Source organism: Chrysochloris asiatica, unplaced genomic scaffold (genome assembly GCF_000296735.1).
Source record: "Chrysochloris asiatica unplaced genomic scaffold, ChrAsi1.0 scaffold00041, whole genome shotgun sequence".
Taxonomy (NCBI): Eukaryota; Metazoa; Chordata; class Mammalia; order Afrosoricida; family Chrysochloridae; genus Chrysochloris; species Chrysochloris asiatica.
In genome coordinates, this window is record NW_006408559.1 from 13,429,334 (window position 1) to 13,446,666 (window position 17,333).

Below are 17,333 nucleotides of genomic sequence, written 5' to 3' on the forward strand. Positions count from 1 at the left end.
GCTCTATAAAATAAGCACTGAACTAGTAACCACAAGGGTGGCAGTTCGAGCCCACTAGCAGCGGTAGGTAGGTAGGTAGGTGTAACCACAAGGGTGGCAGTTCGAGCCCACTAGCAGCACTTGGAAACCCTATACAGCATTGCTATGAGAACTGACTGGACGTGTTGGGAGAAGGAGTTCAGGCAGCACAGTGGGTGACTCACTGGGCTGCTCACTGAAGGGTCAGCAATCTGAACCCACCTGTCACTCTTTGGGAGAAAGATGAAAGTGCCGGCCTCTGTGTTAGCCACTTTGCCAGGTGCAAAGACGGCAGGATGTTTAAGAAGGGGGCTTTGATCTCAAGCAGCAGGATGACAGCCATACTCCAGGTGGTGATGCCTGGATTCCAGAAATGGCTAGGGAGACAAAGAAGAGGAACAGATTCAAGAAGGAAGTGGCGTGTCCGGTGGGGAGGGATCCATGATGAACAAGAAGCAAGAATGATACAGGTCGGCAGTTCAAACCCACCAGCTGCTCCTCAGAAACCCTATATAGGGTCACTATGAGTTGGAACTCAATCCATGTTACTTAACAACAACAATAACCCAAATGCTGAGGAGGATTGTCACCGTGTTACGATGGCTCACTGAATCCTCATGCTAAACGTTGCTCACACTGTCTCTGGTCTTTGCATTGACTCCTCAGGGGAGGTGTCCTTATTCCCATTTTGCAGATGAAGAGATCAATGCAGTGAGGTCATGTACCTTGTCCAAGGTCACACAGCTAGTATGTGCCAAGGAGAGGAAACCCAGTAATCAGTCAGCTTGTGATTTTAACAAGACCGGAATCTTATCTGGGAGAAAGGAAACACCAGGGGGGAAACTCTAGGATGATGGGAAGGAGGACAAGAAAGCATCTGAGCTCATTGTGCCCACAGCCTGCCTAGTTCTCCCAGCACAAGACCCTCCCACCTTCTGGAATCCACCTGATGACCCTTTATCTCCACTTAGACTCAGAATTCCTCAGACACAGCTGGTAATGTTTATTACTGGGCACTTGCGTTATACGATGCACTCCGGTAAGTGCAGACTCCCTTCCTTGGGTGATTCCCTGCCCAGACCTCCCCTTTGTGGATCCAGTAGGTTGGAAAATGCCGCCCAGCCCTCTGTCTGCCCACCTTGAGGAAACATAAGCCGCGTGAGCGGTGAGGGCAGCTAGACAGGAGCTACGAGTCCCCAGGCATGGCGGTTATGCTATAACCCCCAAGAAGAGGTTATGTTGTGAAAAAACCTCTAACCTTAATATATTTATCTGATTGTATGTGTAATGTGTGTGCATTGTGTGAAATAAATAAACATTCAAGAGAAATAAAAAACATTCATCATCCTAACAACAAGATGGATTATAACCAGATGCAAGTCTTTTATTTGGATCTGATAACAGCACCATGGATTGTGGAGCACCTGTGTGATGCATGTGTGTGCATGTATGTATATGTGCAGGTGTGTGTTGTGTGCATGTATATATTCAAGCCTGTGTGCACACATGTGTATGTGATGCCACATGTGTGTGCACTTGTGGTACGCTTGTGTGTGCATGTATGTACGTACATGTGGTGTGCCTCTCTCTCTCTCTGTGTATATACTCCTGTCATATGTTGACTGCAATTCCACAGATCTCAGGAAAAATGCAGGGTTTGTGGTTTGTATAAAGATTAAGCAAAGCCAACAAAGAGCTTTTGTTTGTATGCGACTCATGTGAGAATAAATTCTGTACCTGCTCGTGTAGGGAGGAAGTACTTCAAGTGCTGTGATTGGCCAGCGTGCAGACTGGGCCCCACTGTCTCATCCTGTTTCCTTGGTACTGCTTTTTAACACATTTTTCATATTACATGCCCCATCTCATATCACATGAACCCAAAGAAAAATGTCATTAGCCATTCTGTTCAACAGACAGTAGGCAGAGCGTGGTAGGAAATTACAATCACGCCAGTCAGCAACAAAGCCCCCTGCTGCAAGCAGGGAGGGACGCCCCGGTGGCAGCTGGTCCGACCCCTCTGCACCATCCAGACGTGCGATTGGATCCCGTTTGGGTGAAGCCCTCTGCATACACGAGGGGGCCTTCTGGAAACCGGTGTGTAAATCAAATGCTATGTGGCATCCCATTGTTACATGAAGGAAGCCTCAAGCTTGATATCCAAACAGCAAAAAAAAAAAAAAAAATGAAGCACTGTTACTTCTCCTCTGATATAAATCTGAAAAATGACTTTGTCTATGGGGTTTTATTAATGTAAAGTTCTCTTGCACCACCAAGCTTATTAAAATAATGGGAGAAATTCCGCCAGGAAAATCAGTGATAGATACCGCTGAATCCTCCAAACATTAAAGGTGTCTGAGGTGTCTTGGCAGTCAGGGCTCTGCGGCCATTCTATGTGGCCTATGTACATGGACGTCTGTACTTGATGAACCATAAAACCGAGGGGATTTAGAGGAGGCTGTGGTCATGGAGCGTCGACGCAGGGCTGCTGAGGACAATGCCGGAGAGCTGGGCTCCTTCCTTTCCAACCAGACTTCCAGAGAGGGCAGGGAGATGAGGGGCACTGCATTTGGGCATCAGCACACCATTTGACAAAGTCTTTTCCACTGACTTATGAATAAGAAGGTGGCTGGCTGAGTATTTACTTAGGTCATGCATGGTGGGCTAAAGGGTCAGAAACTTTGGTGTTGGATGATTGTGAGGCCACCTCAGTAGGTGTCTAATGGAGGGCCACAGGCTCTGCACTTAGGTAGGTAGGTAGGTAGGTAGGTAGGTAGGTAGGTAGGTAGGTAGGTAGGTAGGTAGGTGGGTAGGTAGTTAAGTGGGGAGATAAATACCAGTTATTATTGAGTGGATTCCTAATCAGGGCTGCCCCATGTGTGTCAAGAGTAGAACTATGTGGCATAGGATTTTTGAAAAAATGTTTTATTGTGAATTATGTGAAAGTTTACATGGGGGAACATTGGTTTTACATTCATCCTGTTGTACATCGTTTCATTGCCATAGTTACAATCCCCTCCATGCATTATCAACCAACCAAAGGGTACATCCTACAAGCCTGCCCTCCAGTCCTCAGCACACAGCCCCTCTCCCTCTCTGGGTCTAAAGTCCCCAGCTGCTCCATCTTTCCACATCATGGTCTCTGCCTCCATCTCAGGCATCACTGCTTCTCTGGGTAGGGTCCCGCTCTCTGCTCTTCTCCCTGGATGGTCCCAGGGACCTCCGCACCTAGACTGCAAAGTTACTCACTCCCCTCCTTGCTATAAAACGTCTACCTTTACATTTCCGACCCTCACAAGCAGTCCTGATAATGCATAGGATTTTTAATGGCTGTTTTTCCAGGAGATCACCAGGTGATCTTCCGAGGTGCCTCTAGGTGATCTCCTGGAAGAACAACCAAGTGTTCAATTAGCTGAGAGCATTAAGTGCTGGCACCTACCAGATATTCCCTTTGGATGCTAAGATTAGATATTCTAGTGAAAAAGGTCAAGTATGACTGGAACCAAGCCAACCTGGATCTTGGCTAATTGCAGAGCTGGTACTGATAATCCCTGGGTTATGAACGTGTTCTGTTCCCAAGTCTAGCTTTCAGTAGAATTTGGACGTATGTCAGAACAGTTAGGTACATATGGTTAATCCGTTAGCCAAATGTTTGTCTTAACATATGGTGTACCTTTCTATGCATAAAACACATGAAATAAATACTTCCAGGTACACTGAAACTAGAAAGACTTCCTACTGCTCGGATCCACCATCAACGCTTATGGAAGCAGCAGTCACTAATCGAATGATGTGTTGCATTAGGCAGATCTGCTGCACAAGACTTCTTTAAAGTGTGCAAGAGCAAAGATGATGTCAGTTTGAGGACTAAACGGTGCCTGACCAAAGCCATGGTATTTTCAATCGCCTCATATGCTTGTGAAAACGGAACAGTGAATAAGGATTGATGCATTTGTATTGTGGTGTTGGAGAAGAATTTTAAAGGTACCATGGACTGCAAGCAAATCTGTGCCGGAAGATGTCTAACCAGGAGACTCTCTAGAAGCCAAGATGGCCAGACTTCATCTCTGATACTTCAGACATATTATCAGGAGGGATTAGTCCCTGCAGAATGACATCATACTTGGTAAAGTGGAGGGAGACCCCCAACGACATGGATTGGCCCAGTGGCTGCAGTGATGGCCTCAGGCATAGCAGCTGCATAAGGACGGTGCAGGAGCGGGCAGTGTCTTGTTCTTTTGTACGTTGGGAGCTGACTCAACACTTAACAACAACACAGAAACAGCTTTAACATAATACAGTACAATCGTAGTGTTTTGATGTGCATTGCAAAGTAGCATCTATGTAATTACAAACCATTGCATATATCCCACATCTTTAATAGAATCGGCTTAATAACAGTTGGCTTGTAATTATGGGTTATACATAAGCCGTATGTTGGTAAACCGGGTCTGCCTATACATGTGGAGTGCAACCTGCTTATTCTCTAAGACTTTCCATGTACCATAACATTGGGTACCGACTCTCAATTTTGTCTAAGTACGTAATGATCATTTTCATGATGGTGGTGGAGGTGGTGTTCCATGGAGTCGGTTTCCAGTCACATAGGGTTTCTGAGACTGTCAATCTTGACTTGAACAGAAAGCCTCATCTTTCTCCGGTAGAACTGCTGACCTTGAGATTAGCAGCCCGACTTGTAACCCACTATGCTACCAGAGTTCCTTCATTTCATGATACTTTTACATTATTAACTGTTCACTTTTCTTTTTTGTCTACAAAATAATGTCCTTGGTGTTGGCTTTTGTTATTTACTGCTGAGTCAGTTCAGACTCCTAGCTACCCTGTGTAGGGTTCTGAAAGTGTACATGTTCCTGAGAACAGAAAGCCTTTTCTGTTTCCTGAGGAGTGACTGGTGGATTTGAACCACCAACCCTGCTTTTAACAGCCCAGCACATAGCCCACTATGCTACCAGGGTTAGCTAAGCTAGGTTAAAGGTTTGCAGCTATTGCCTTTTAAGATCCTTGTGGATTTTAGCTCTTCTCTTTCCATCTTACCTGTTTGAAAGGTGCCTTAAAATGAAGTCTGCATTCTGGGAAGCACCATGTCACCCTAACTCTGCAGTTCACTTAGGTGTGCTCCCCACAAGATGTCCTAACTACACCTGTGTTGTCTGTCCTCAGATGATTCCTCTCATCAATCAAGCCTGTGACCTTCTCCTGACTCATTTAAAATGCTATGCAGACGCCGGAGCCGCTTTTGACATTCAGAGGTGAGGGCACCTGCAAAAAAGGGCATGGAGCCAGTATCTGAGCTCCTCGGACTACCCAAGGAAGATGGAGGATCAAACTCTGTATCAGCCCAAGGCCAATTCCTATGAAGCGGAGGTCAGATGTGCCTCCATCCTCCAACCTTCCTTACCTAGTCTGACACCTGCGGCCTTCTGCTCTTCTGCTGGGCTCAATAATCTGCTGCAATGGCCACATAGGACTCCCAGTCATGGGACTTCCTAGGGAACTGAATAGGGTACAACTTAGGACCAGGAGACAGCAGTTCTCTGACCAGAGTGCCTCTCTCATTGTCACCCTCTCAGTCATGGGACCCCTTGGCCTTCTGCCCTGCTCGGGCAAGTCTTATAAAGCTTCCTTAGTCCCGTGGATAAACGCCCATAGGGTACTCCGTTCTGCAAGCAAGCCTCCTGCCCAAAGGCACTCAGCGACACTCAGTCTGTGGGCCTGGAGGCACATCGTTCAGGCTCTCTCTCCCTCTACTTCTGCTGCCACCTCTGCCACCACCCCTTCTCCATGGAGGGAGGGATCTCAGGGTCCAAAGGCAGTGTGTGTCCCTTCTGTGAACTTTAGAATGGAGCAGCACGGAACTGTTAACCATAAGGTTGGTGGTTCACACCCACCAGCTGGTTTTGCATCAGTATGGGTTGGGAACAACTTGACAACAACATGATCACACCAGGCTGGCCGCCTGCCCATGTCTCTCACCCCCCGTCCCTCTTAGCAATTAGATTAGGGGGGATGTCCGTAAAAGACCTGCAAATCATTTGGCCTGGCCTTGCCAAAGCAACCGCAGTCCCAGTCATTACATTGTTGTTGTTGTTAAGTGTTGTCAGTTCCAACTCCTAGCAACCCTGTCTAAGGTTTCTGAGGAGCAGCTGGTGGGTTTGAACCGCTGACCTTGCAGTCCAGAGGATTACCCTGCCGCTCTACACCAGGACTCCAACCATCACATTGGTGCTGTTGTTGTGAAGCTCCGTAGAGTTGGGTTCCAACCCATAGCGACCCCGTATAGGGTTTCCAAGAAGCAACTGGTGAGCTTGAACTGCCATCCTTTTAGTTCAAACCGACTTTGCATCCAGTCCATTAACCCACAGAGCCACACTGATGAGTTAAATGTTTGAACAAATATAGCAGGCTAATTTTTAAGTTAATAATATTGTAAGGCCACTAATGATGTTATAAATTTTGGCAGAAAAAAGGTTCTCAACCCCTGAATTGGAGGCCTGGTGTGGTGCCATAGGATAAGCACTGGACCACAAGGTTGGTGGTTCAAACTCACCAGCTGCTCCTCAGAGACCCTAGACAGGGTTGCTATGAGTCAGAACTGATTCGACACCACTTCACAACAACAATTGACAACAACCCCTGAACTAGACTCAAAGAAGTAGCTTCCAACCGTTCACTTGGTTCAACCCCCTGCTGAGAAGTTACGTTTCCACTCCAGATAGACGGAATCAGAATCCACAGTTTAACAAGATTCCCAGGTGATTCTTATGAATACTTAAGACTGTGAGGGGGTTTCAAAACATTTTTGAAAAATTCCATTTTCTTTCAAGTCCATTTTTCCACGAACTTTTTGAAGTCCCTTGTATATGAGTGTGTGTGTGCGCGCATGTGTGTGTGTGTAGGAGTCCTTGTGTGGCACTGTAGGATAAGCACTTGACTACAAGGTCAGTTTGAATGGCAAGGTCGGTAGTTCAACGTCACCAGCCACTCCTCAGAAACCCTACACCAGGTCTCTATGAGTCGGAACCGACTCGACAACCCTTAACAACATATATACATACAACAACTATACACACACACACATATTCTGACTCATAGTGACCTGATCAGTTTAAACCATCAACCTTGTGGTTTAGCAGTCCATTGCTTACCACTGCCATCAAGTTTAGAGACTCTTTATAGGGTTTCCAAGGCTACAAATCTTTATGGGAGCAGAAAGTCTCATCTCTCTGCCACATGTTTGTATATGTGTATATATATGCATATTGTTTTTGCTAAGCACCTTCGAGTCAGTTCCAACTCATAGCAACCCTGTATAGGGTTTATGAAGGGGCTCTTGTAGCGTAGTGGTTATGAGTCAGGCTGCTAACCGCAAGGTCAGCAGTTCAAAACTACCAGCTGTTCCGCCGGAGGAAGATGAGGCTTTCAGCTCCCGTAAAGATTTATAGCCTTGGAAACCCTGTACAGGGTCTCAATGAGTCGGAACCGACTCCACAGCACATAACCACCATCACCACCACCATAGGGTTATGAAGAGTAGCTGGTGAGTTTGAACGGCTGACTTTGCGGTCGAGTGCTTTTCCTACAGCATCACACCAGGACGGGCTGCCAGGAGAATGAACAACTCTGCTGTACAAAGTATAGCCAGAATGTTCCTTAGAAGTGAGTCTGGTGAGACTTCATCTCACATCTCTGAACATATCATTAGGAGGGACCAGTCCCTGGAGAAAGACACCATGCTTGGTAAAGTAGAGGCTCGGGGACAGAGAGGAAGACCCCAGTGAGACGGATTGGTACAGTGGGTTCACACATGACATTTGTGAGGAGGACGCAGAGCCAGGCAGCATTTATTCTGTTGTGTGTGTAGTTGCATTGGGACTGATGTTATGGCACCTAACAATCGGTGACCGTGGTGGTGTGCCGTAGACTCAGTTCCGACTCATAGGGTTTCCGAGGCTGTAAATCTTTATGGGAGCAAAAAGCCTCATCTTTCTCCTGCAGAACTTCTGGTAGTTTCAAACTGCTGACTGTGAGATTAGCAGCCCAGCTCGTAACCACTACGCTACCAGAGCTCCTTACAATCAATGTTGTTGTTGTCGTCTGCTGTCGAGTCGATTCCAACCCATAGCGACCCTGTATAGTGTTTTCAAGGAACAGCTGGAAAGCTTGAACCACCAAACTTGCAGTTCAAACGACTTTGCAGTCTGACTCATTAGCCCACAGCACCACACCAATAGCAATATGTAATCCCCAGAGCAGCTACAAGAATCACCTGGGAATCTTGTTAAGACTGAAGAGTCTGATTTACTCCATCTGGGGTGAAAGGGCATATTCCCAACAGGGGGTCGAAATGGAATGTATCTCAAAGCCCTGTCTTATCACTCCTCTTGGATTATTTAACACGATTTTCACTATTAAGATTTTATTGCAACAGCAAGCATTCGGGTTTCTGCTCAAGAGAAGTCCATTGTTAGGTACAAGTCATAGGTAACCAGCAATTGAATCCACTTGGCCTTGGATCATAAGGTTTCACAACCTCCAACGCCCATTTCCAAGGGAGGGGCCAAACTCAATTTTCTTTCTGCCCGCTTAGTCTGAGGACATCAAACCACAGCGACTGCGATTGTCCAGTGGGAAGGTGACCCTGCTTGTGTCCGCTGCTGTGACACTCACTGCCGTGCAGTGGATTCCAACTCGAGGCGGCCCTGTAGGTAGGCCAGATCTTTCTCACGAGAGCTGCTGGTGGGTTCAAACCACCGACCTTCTGTTAGCAGCTGAGCACGTAACTACTGCACCTCCTTGGCTCCTCCAGCCAGGCTGCACAAATCCCTTCAACAGCCCCCAGCTGAACTCACTCATTTCGCAGATGAGAACACTGGAATCATGGGAATGAGCTTGCTTGTCTGCCCGAGCTCCAGATAGTCAAGTCTGCCAGAAGTCAAGGAGAATGCTCCTGTCCTTGTCCACAGCTCCTCCTGCAGCGATGGCATCAGCTACTCCCCTCCACCTGCTGCCCTGGCTCCCTCTTGTCCTCTGCAGGCCGGTCCCCAGTGTAGATGATACACTATGGCCAGGCCAAGGCTGAGCCCTCAGACTTCACCTGCGCCCTCCTCCGGCAGGTGTTACTGCTGCTACACCACCGACCTGGTGGCCAGCATCGCCTTCGGCACCCAGCTGGACTCCCAGGCGGCACCCGAACACCCCTTTGTGACTCACTGCAAGCGTTTCTTCAAGTTCTCCATCCCCAAACCCATCCTGGTTCTGAGCCGTAAGTACAGCTCTACCCACCACCAGGGAAGGACATGGGGGTGTCTAAGGGTCACCCTGTGAAGCTCTGTCTTCCTGGAGCCACACACACTCAGCTTGTCCCAGCCTGTGGCCACATAAGATCAGCACAGATGGCCCTGGTTGCTTACCACCGCCAATAGCTGTGCGCTGTGCTGAGTGCTTTGCCCCACTGTCTCAGTTAGTCTTTGTACTGACCCATTTTACAGATGAGAAAACTGAGGTTTAGCAAAGCTGAGCCAAGCCCGCAACCCAAAGCTTTCTATTATCTAGTGCCATATTTCTTCTGTCTTGTAGAACCCTCCTCTACCCGCTGAAGCCCAGTGCAGAGTAAATGGGAAATCACCCAGTGAGGGGTGATGGGTGGGCCCCCTACTGCTGCAGAGATGAGTTGGTTTCTGTTGTTTTTATTTCTATAGTGAGTTCTCACCCTCTGACCAATGCCAGTGTCTTCCTGCTCTTAAGGAGACACTGGGTGTCATCATTGGTATTGGTTCTTGCCACCTTTGCTCACCGTTCTGCCACACTGGTGATGTCAGCTCATTCCTTGGTCTGTTTAATGCCTATTTCCAGGGTCTGTCCAATCAGCTCCGAGACTTCAGGAGCCACTGGGGGAGGGGAAGCAGTTCCCTTCCCGGACCCCCACCCTCTGCTCCCAGCTCCAGCTCCATCACACTTGTCCCCATTGCCCTCGAGTCTCAGCCACTCTAAGCCCCCTTCTCCCTGCAAGCCACAGTGGTTCCAGCCCAGTTCCTAGAAGCAGCTCTGGGACCCCAGGGGTCCCTAGCTATCCTCTCAACCCCTCCCTGCGTGCAGTATATGGGTCTACCATGCTAGAGAGTGGCCTAAGGCGACCCCAGCTTACTCCCTGAAAGAGTGAATCCCCTGTCCACAGGCCTGGCAGCCAGGGAAGAGGCCAGGAGAGGAGCCACCATTCTAGTCAGGGAAGCAGCTCTTGGGGACAATTCAAGTTGTGGCTCTGGGAACAATTATCCAAAGAGGAGGAGATGCAAATGATGAATGAGCTGAGAAAGTCAGCTGCAGTCGGTGCTGAGAGTTGCCACGTGGCCTGTCTCATTCTCTGGATGGAACACAAAAGCCGGTGCCAGGGCCTTGGGAAATTCTCAGTGGGGCTCAGGAGGCCAGGTCAGGGCGAGGACGCAACAGTCCACCCATTGATTGAGCACTTACTGTGTACCAGGAACAAAGGTGGGGAAGGCAGGGATGGGCGGGATGGAGTCAGACAAAGCCCTACTCACAGAGGGCTCAGCGCCCTGGTTTATCACCACCCTGTTTTCAGCACCTCTTATATTTTTTTCTCTTTCAAGTATTGTTTCCATCCATAATGATCCCGTTGGCCCGGATTTTGCCCAATAAGAACCGAGAGGAGCTGCATGGCTTCTTTCAGAAACTCATTAGGAACGCGGTTGCCTCGAGGGACCAGGGAGCAGCAGACAAGGTAAGAGCTCTCACTAGGACACACTGTGGGTGGGGCGGGACTGAATTTGACATCACCATCCCCTTTTCATCCACCCACCCCCCGCCCCGCCCACACAGCAGCACACCCTGGTCCCATCAGCAACTCACCACTGAGCACACACTCCCTCAGGAGCTGAAGGGAGGGGAGGGAGAGGGCTGCTGAACTATCTTTCTGTCCACCCGATGAAATGAAGTATGGAATTAAAGCTGTCCCCAAACCAGTGTTGCTGTTGTTGTTGAGTGCCATTGAGTCAGTTCCGACCTATAATGACCCTGTGTAGGTTTTCCAAGGAGCAGCTGATGAGCTTGAACCACTGACCTGGCAGTTCAAACAACTTTGCAGTCTGATGCATTAGTCCACAGCGCCACACCAGGACTCCCAAAACCAGTTGTTGTTGTTGTTACATGTCATGGAGTCGGTTCCGACTCATAGCGACCCTGTTCAGGGTTTCTGAGGCTGTAAATCTTTCCAGGAGTAGAAAGCCTCATCTTTCTCCTGAGGAACAACTGGTAGTTTCAAACTGCTGACCATGAGATTAGCAGTCAGCCTCGTAACCACTCTGCTACCAGAGCTCCTGGAGGAGCTAAAGATACCCACGTGTAGTTATCAGCCCTGGTGGTGCCGTGGGTTAAGTGTTGTGTTGCTAATCACAAGGTTGGCAGTTCAAACCCACCAACTGCTACACAGGAAAAAGATGAGGCCATCTGCTGTAAAGACTTACAGTTTGGGAAACTCTATGGAGCAGTTCTACTTGGTCTTAGAACTGTCCTATACAGTCACTGTGAGTCAGAATCAATTCAGTGGCAGTGTGTGTGTGTACTTTTCATAGGACTGAAAAACAGAGATGGCCCTGTAGGTAGACCAGATCTTTCTCCCGAGAGCTGCTGGTGGGTTCAAACCACCCACCTTCTGTTAGCAGCTGAGCACTTAACTACTACACCTCCTTGGCTCCTCCAGCCAAGCTGCACAAATCCCTTCAACAGCCCCCAGCTGAATTCACTCATTTCACAGATGAGAACACTGGAATCATGGGAAGGAGCTTGCTTACCTGCCCAAGCTTCGGATGGTCAAGTCTACCAGAAATCAAGGACGATGCTCCTGTCCTTGTCCACAGCTCCTCCTGCAGCGATGGCATCAGCTACTTCCCCCCAGGGAGCAGGGATGTCGGCTGGTTTAGTGGGTTACATGTTGGGTTTCAAAGACAGCAGTTCAAACCCACCAACTGCTCCGTGTTAGAAAGGTGAGGCTTTTAGCTCCCGTAAAGAGTTACAGCCTCGGAAACCCTGTGCAGGTTTGTGATGAGTCGGAACCGACTTCATGGCACAGCAGCACCACCATCAGGGCCTGAGCGCCGTACATGTCAGTCAGGCCTGCAGGCCGCTGTCCATCCAGACCTCATTCCTGCTCAGTACCGAGAGTGACATAGCTATGGGATTCACTGTGAAGATCTTCTGCCTTGCTTAGGCCCCTCACCGGAGATTGGAGTTTCCTTGCACATAGTAGGCATCAAGCAACTGGGTCATTGACTGAGCTTGGTGAAGAAGAGAGATGGAATCCCCAGGACTATGGGCTATCATTTCACCATTGTGAAATGGGTATGCAATTGTGGTTCTGAGAGGCCTTGAAACACAAAGGAAAATGACTTTGCCTTAGCTTACTTGTTCAGGATGGAGTCTCCAAAGGGTTTTCTTGAAGGCTGGGTGAGCATTAGCATGAATCGGGGGTCAGTGTGTGGCTTGGTACAGCCCCAACACCAGGTTGTTTGGAACCAGACCTAGGTTCCAAAAAGTATGTGACCATCACACCTTCGGCCCACACCACCCTTGACCATCCTTCAAGGTGAGAGATTAGCCGCTGGTCTCCCTGGCCTGGGTCAGAGGTGAGAGCCACAGAGGAGCCTCATCGGGTAGCACTGCTGCTATGGGGATTTCCTTTTAAGGGTCTGCTCAAACTGCCTCACAGCCTCAAACCCATTGGCTGTGAAATCAGTATGAAAATTCTGGAACTGTAGCTAAGAGGGACTTAGCTGAGGTGAGAGGTTATTCAAGATCCAATTACCGGACTGCCTCAGGCTTTTCCTTCCACAAATGCTGCTGTGAGCACGCTTTGTTTCCACAGAGCTGATCTAAGAAAGCTCCCCCCAGGAACCAGGGCCTCACTGCCCCATGTTACTGAGCGCCCGCACTCCAATCCAGCAGAAGCGTGTTTGCGCAGTGAAATGTCACACAGATGTGGAAAGGTAAATATTGTTCCAAACTCGAGCCCATGGGCGAATCAGACCAGCTTCTACTGAGGTGTGCATTTTCCATGGCAATCGCTCAAAGCTGGCACTGTTGTCTACCTAGGAAGAGTTCAGAGGTCATCATGGGGCAGGCACATAAAAGGAGTCTGCAGGCTCAATCAGAAGCCTGCTGGGGTCAGGACACCCTCCAAGGGCAGTAGCTTCAAAGGCTTCTGGACCCAACACTCCTGCTCCAAACAGCATGTGGCTGCAATTGGCCCATCAAGGCGGTTGGCTATACTACATCTCATCTGTGCGGTTCCTTATGAAGCCCTCAGGGTGTAGGACCAAGACCAGGACCAGAGCCAGGACCAAACCCTGTACCAGGCCCGGATCCAGATGCAAAATCAGTCCCAGGACCAGACTCACACCAGGACCAGGATCAGGTCCTGTCCCAGACACAAGATCCAGGACCAGACTCAGAACCGGGCCCTGTACTAGACCCAGAACCAGACCAAGACCCACAGCCAGGTCCAAGACTAAACTCAGGACTAGTACCAGAACCCGGACCAGACCAAGGATCAGGACCAGAATCAGAGCTAGACTCTGGACCGAGAATAGACCCAGGTCCAGAACAGGGAACAGGACCAAGACCAGGATCAGACCCAGGGCCAAATTCAAGATCAGGACAAGAACCTGGACTGCATCCAGACCCAAGACTATGTCCAGACCCAGTATCCAAGACCAGGACCAGGATTGTGTCCCCTCTGGAGATGCTGATAAACTGAAGGAGGAAAACAATCCCATGAAAAATAATTACCCACCCACTTGAGAAGGCAGAATCAAGTGCTTGCATGGTGGCATAGGCCAGTGGAAATTAACTCCAGGATTTGAACAAAGCAGTGGCCAGGTCCCGACAGCTCCTTCGGAGCATACTGGTGGTCACTCATCACATGAAGAGGCACACCAGGAACACACTCGATCTAGATGCAGGAGTGTCCACTGTCATGGTTATTGGCCAGCCACCATACAGAGAACATGTGTGTTACTGAGAAGGATGGTGGGAAATAAGGGAGCTCCACTCACTCCAAGTTGGAAGAGGACAACGGAGAAAAATTGGAAAGCAATCTGAGAAAGGGGGACGAGGAAGGACTCAGGATGCTTAGTCTGGAGGCTCTGAAAACAAGCGTCACCGAAACCAGTGTTCACCCAGTTCTGGTAACGTTCTGTGTGAGAAAAAATGACAACTATTCAGTAAATTGTCCATCAAATAACCAGGGACCAACCCATTGGGGACCTGGCAGGGAGAGAACTTTAAGTACATATCTGATCAGTAGACCGACTCATGGAGCCCCAAGGTGTGTCAGACTGAAACTGCACTCCTTAGGGCTTTCAGTGGCTGATTTTTGTATGTAGCTAGCCAGGGTCGTCTTCCAAGACACCCCTGGGTGGACTTGAACCTCCAACCTTTCAGTTATTCGCCCAGTGTCCAAACTCTCTGCCTCACCCAGGGACTCCAACCAACAATAATACACATGCATAAAGTTGAACAAACTCCACCTGGATTTTCCATATCACCATCCCACTCTCCCACCGTGGCCACTGTGAGTGGGTGTTGCTGAACATTCTCTAGACCATTTTTTGTAATTATGTCTGGTGATGACTTGTGTGCATAAGGGAAACTCTGCATTATATATAGACTGCTCTGTAGCTCAATTTTTTTACTTCAGTGGCTCAGCAGTAAAATTCTTGCCTTCCATGTTGGAGGTCCAGGCTTCATTCTTGGACATTACAAGGGGGCTTCAAAAAGTTTGTGGGGAAATCCTATTGTCTTTTCCTTCCATTTCCATGAACTTTTTGAAGCCACCTCATTCACCTCATATGTACCACCACCCGCATATTGGTGTGATGATATGAACAGGTTTCAGCAGAGTTTCCAGATTAAGACACTAAGAAGAAAGGTTTGTGATCTGCTTCCAAAAAGAAGCCAATGGAAATCCCATTTTGGTCCAATCCATCCCATTGTGCATGGGCTTGCTATGAGTCCCAGCAACAGCTAACAATCGGCTCGGTGACTTCCCAAATCAACCCCCACACAATGGACCTGTCCCTTTTCCATGGCAGACTTCTAGTGTAATGTTTGGCTTCATCATAATCGGTTTGGCTCATGCCCTGGTGGTGGGCATTCTAGTAGGCAAAAGGTCCTCACCACCTCAGATACCTGAACTCTTTGAGAACTGCACACGAATGTTCTCCGTTTGCACTCCAAGAACCTCACTCACGTGGGCAAATGTGCACTGTTGTCTTTCTCTGTAGAGACGGAAAGACTTCCTTCAGCTGGTCCTGGATGCCCGCCACTCTGTGAGCTGTGTGGATGTGAAGAGCTTTGACATGGTCAGACAGATCTTCTCAGACGACTGCCCAGAGCCTCCTCCCCAGCTCCATGCACCCCAGATGCCATCAAAGCCACTGACCATGGATGAGATTATGGGCCAGGCCTCCATCTTCCTCATCGCTGGCTATGAGATTGTCACCAACACTCTCTCTTTTGCCACCTACCTCCTGGCCACCCACCCTGACTGCCAGGAGAAACTTCTAAGCGAGGTGGACAGTTTCTACGAGAAGCACGTGAGTACAGCATGGATGGCAGTGCGCGTCGTAGTCACGGGGCCGCAGATTTGTTTGGATAGAAATGAAACTCTGTTTCAGGTCATTCCAGTGCCATTTCTTCCTCAGAAGGTTTTCCAGATCTGCATTTTGGTCACTTGTTTGTGCCACTCTGTCTTGTTTCGTTGTGTGAACAGAGGTTGTGCGTTGCCTCGGAGATTGTGGTATTGCTATATTTGTATTTAATTGATAATTGGTATATTTAATGTCTGTGTGGGGAGTGCAGTGACTCTATAGGATAAGCACAGGACTTTGAACCACAAGGTTAGTGTGGTTCAAGCCCACTAGCCACTCCATGGGAGAAAGATGATACTCTCTGCTCCCACAAAGATATAAAAGTCTTGGGAACTCTATACAGGGTTTCTATGAGTCTGAATTGACTCAATGGCACTTAACAACAACAACGTTTGTACGTTATGCCCAGGGTTTTGTGTTTGGATTTTATTTGGGTTTTGCTCTGTTTTTATATATGTGAGTAAGCAGGTTTGGCAGCACTTAGGCACTCGCCATTTGTTAAGAGAATCAAGCTTACTTTTAATAACTGCCTTGCTACAACCACATTCTAAGATAAAATAGGCCATTGTCCAATTTCTCCATTTCGTCTCTGTCTTTCTGGGTTAGTAAATAGAATGTGGGACTCCAAACAGTGGGAGAAAGACATCTAGTGCACACACCTTTACTGTCTCGGGAGTTCATGAAAGCAGCCTGACTCGAGGAAGCTGCAAAGTCCCAGGAATGAGTGGAGGCCAACAGGCAGGGGCTGGCCAGGAAGGGCTTGGTTCCGATGCACTGACAGTAGTAAAGTTAGCATGCTGGGAGAGCCAGGAAATGGAGCGTGTGTTGGACAGCAGAAGTGGGCACCTGGTAGGGCTGGGATGGGGAAAACAGGGTGAGACCAATGGAGTAAAGTTGCATGGGGCTGTTGAGGGTGTCCTGGGCATCCCTTCAAGGCGAGGCAGCATTTTGGTTGCTTTAATACAAACTTATGAGGGTGCAAAGCCGGGCTACATTGTATTACCTCATTTTTTTCGTGCAATTTTAGGTGTGTACTGCTTTGACTTATAAGTTGATAAAGAATCATAAAAAAATAATTCTGTGCTTTCAAACGAAGCCCATCAAAACAGAATCCTTTCTAGTAGTACATTCTACGAATGTCAAAAGTTTTTGAGGTGGCCTAAAACATTAGAAGAATTTTCATATATTTAGCTTAAAACTGCTTCCCAGACAATTCTACTTCTTTATTATTTGGAGAGAAAAAAAAAAAAAATTCTGACTCGCAGCAGTGACCCCATGTGTAGAACTCTGTGTTCCACGAGTTCTCAGTGGGTGATGTTTCATAAGTAGATCCCACTCATGGTGCCCCCATGTGTGTGTCAGAGTAAAACTGTGCCCCACAGGGTTCTCAGTGGCTGAGTTTTCATAAGTAGATTCCACTCATGGTGCCCCCATGTGTGTCAGAGTAGAACTGTGCCCCACAGGGTTCTCAGTGGCTGAGTTTTCATAAGTAGATTCCACTCATGGTGCCCCCGTGTGTGTCAGAGTAGAACTGTGCCCCACAGGGTTCTCAGTGGATGATGTTTCATAAGTAGATTCCAGTCACAGCGCCCCCGAGTGGTCAGAGGAGAACTGCGCCCACAGGGTTCTCAGTGG

At 48.4% G+C, this 17,333-nt stretch overlaps 1 protein-coding gene across 1 annotated transcript in view; it reads left to right on the forward strand.

The window, feature by feature from the left end:
• Positions 1-17,333, forward strand: part of TBXAS1 (thromboxane A synthase 1 (platelet)) — a 154,585-nt gene that overhangs the window by 88,087 nt on the left and 49,165 nt on the right. Inside the window, exons 7-10 of the mRNA XM_006861247.1 lie at positions 5,197-5,285; positions 9,150-9,298; positions 10,644-10,774; positions 15,333-15,644. Of these exons, the coding sequence (XP_006861309.1) occupies positions 5,197-5,285; positions 9,150-9,298; positions 10,644-10,774; positions 15,333-15,644 (681 nt within the window). The remainder of the gene's footprint in view (positions 1-5,196; positions 5,286-9,149; positions 9,299-10,643; positions 10,775-15,332; positions 15,645-17,333) is intronic.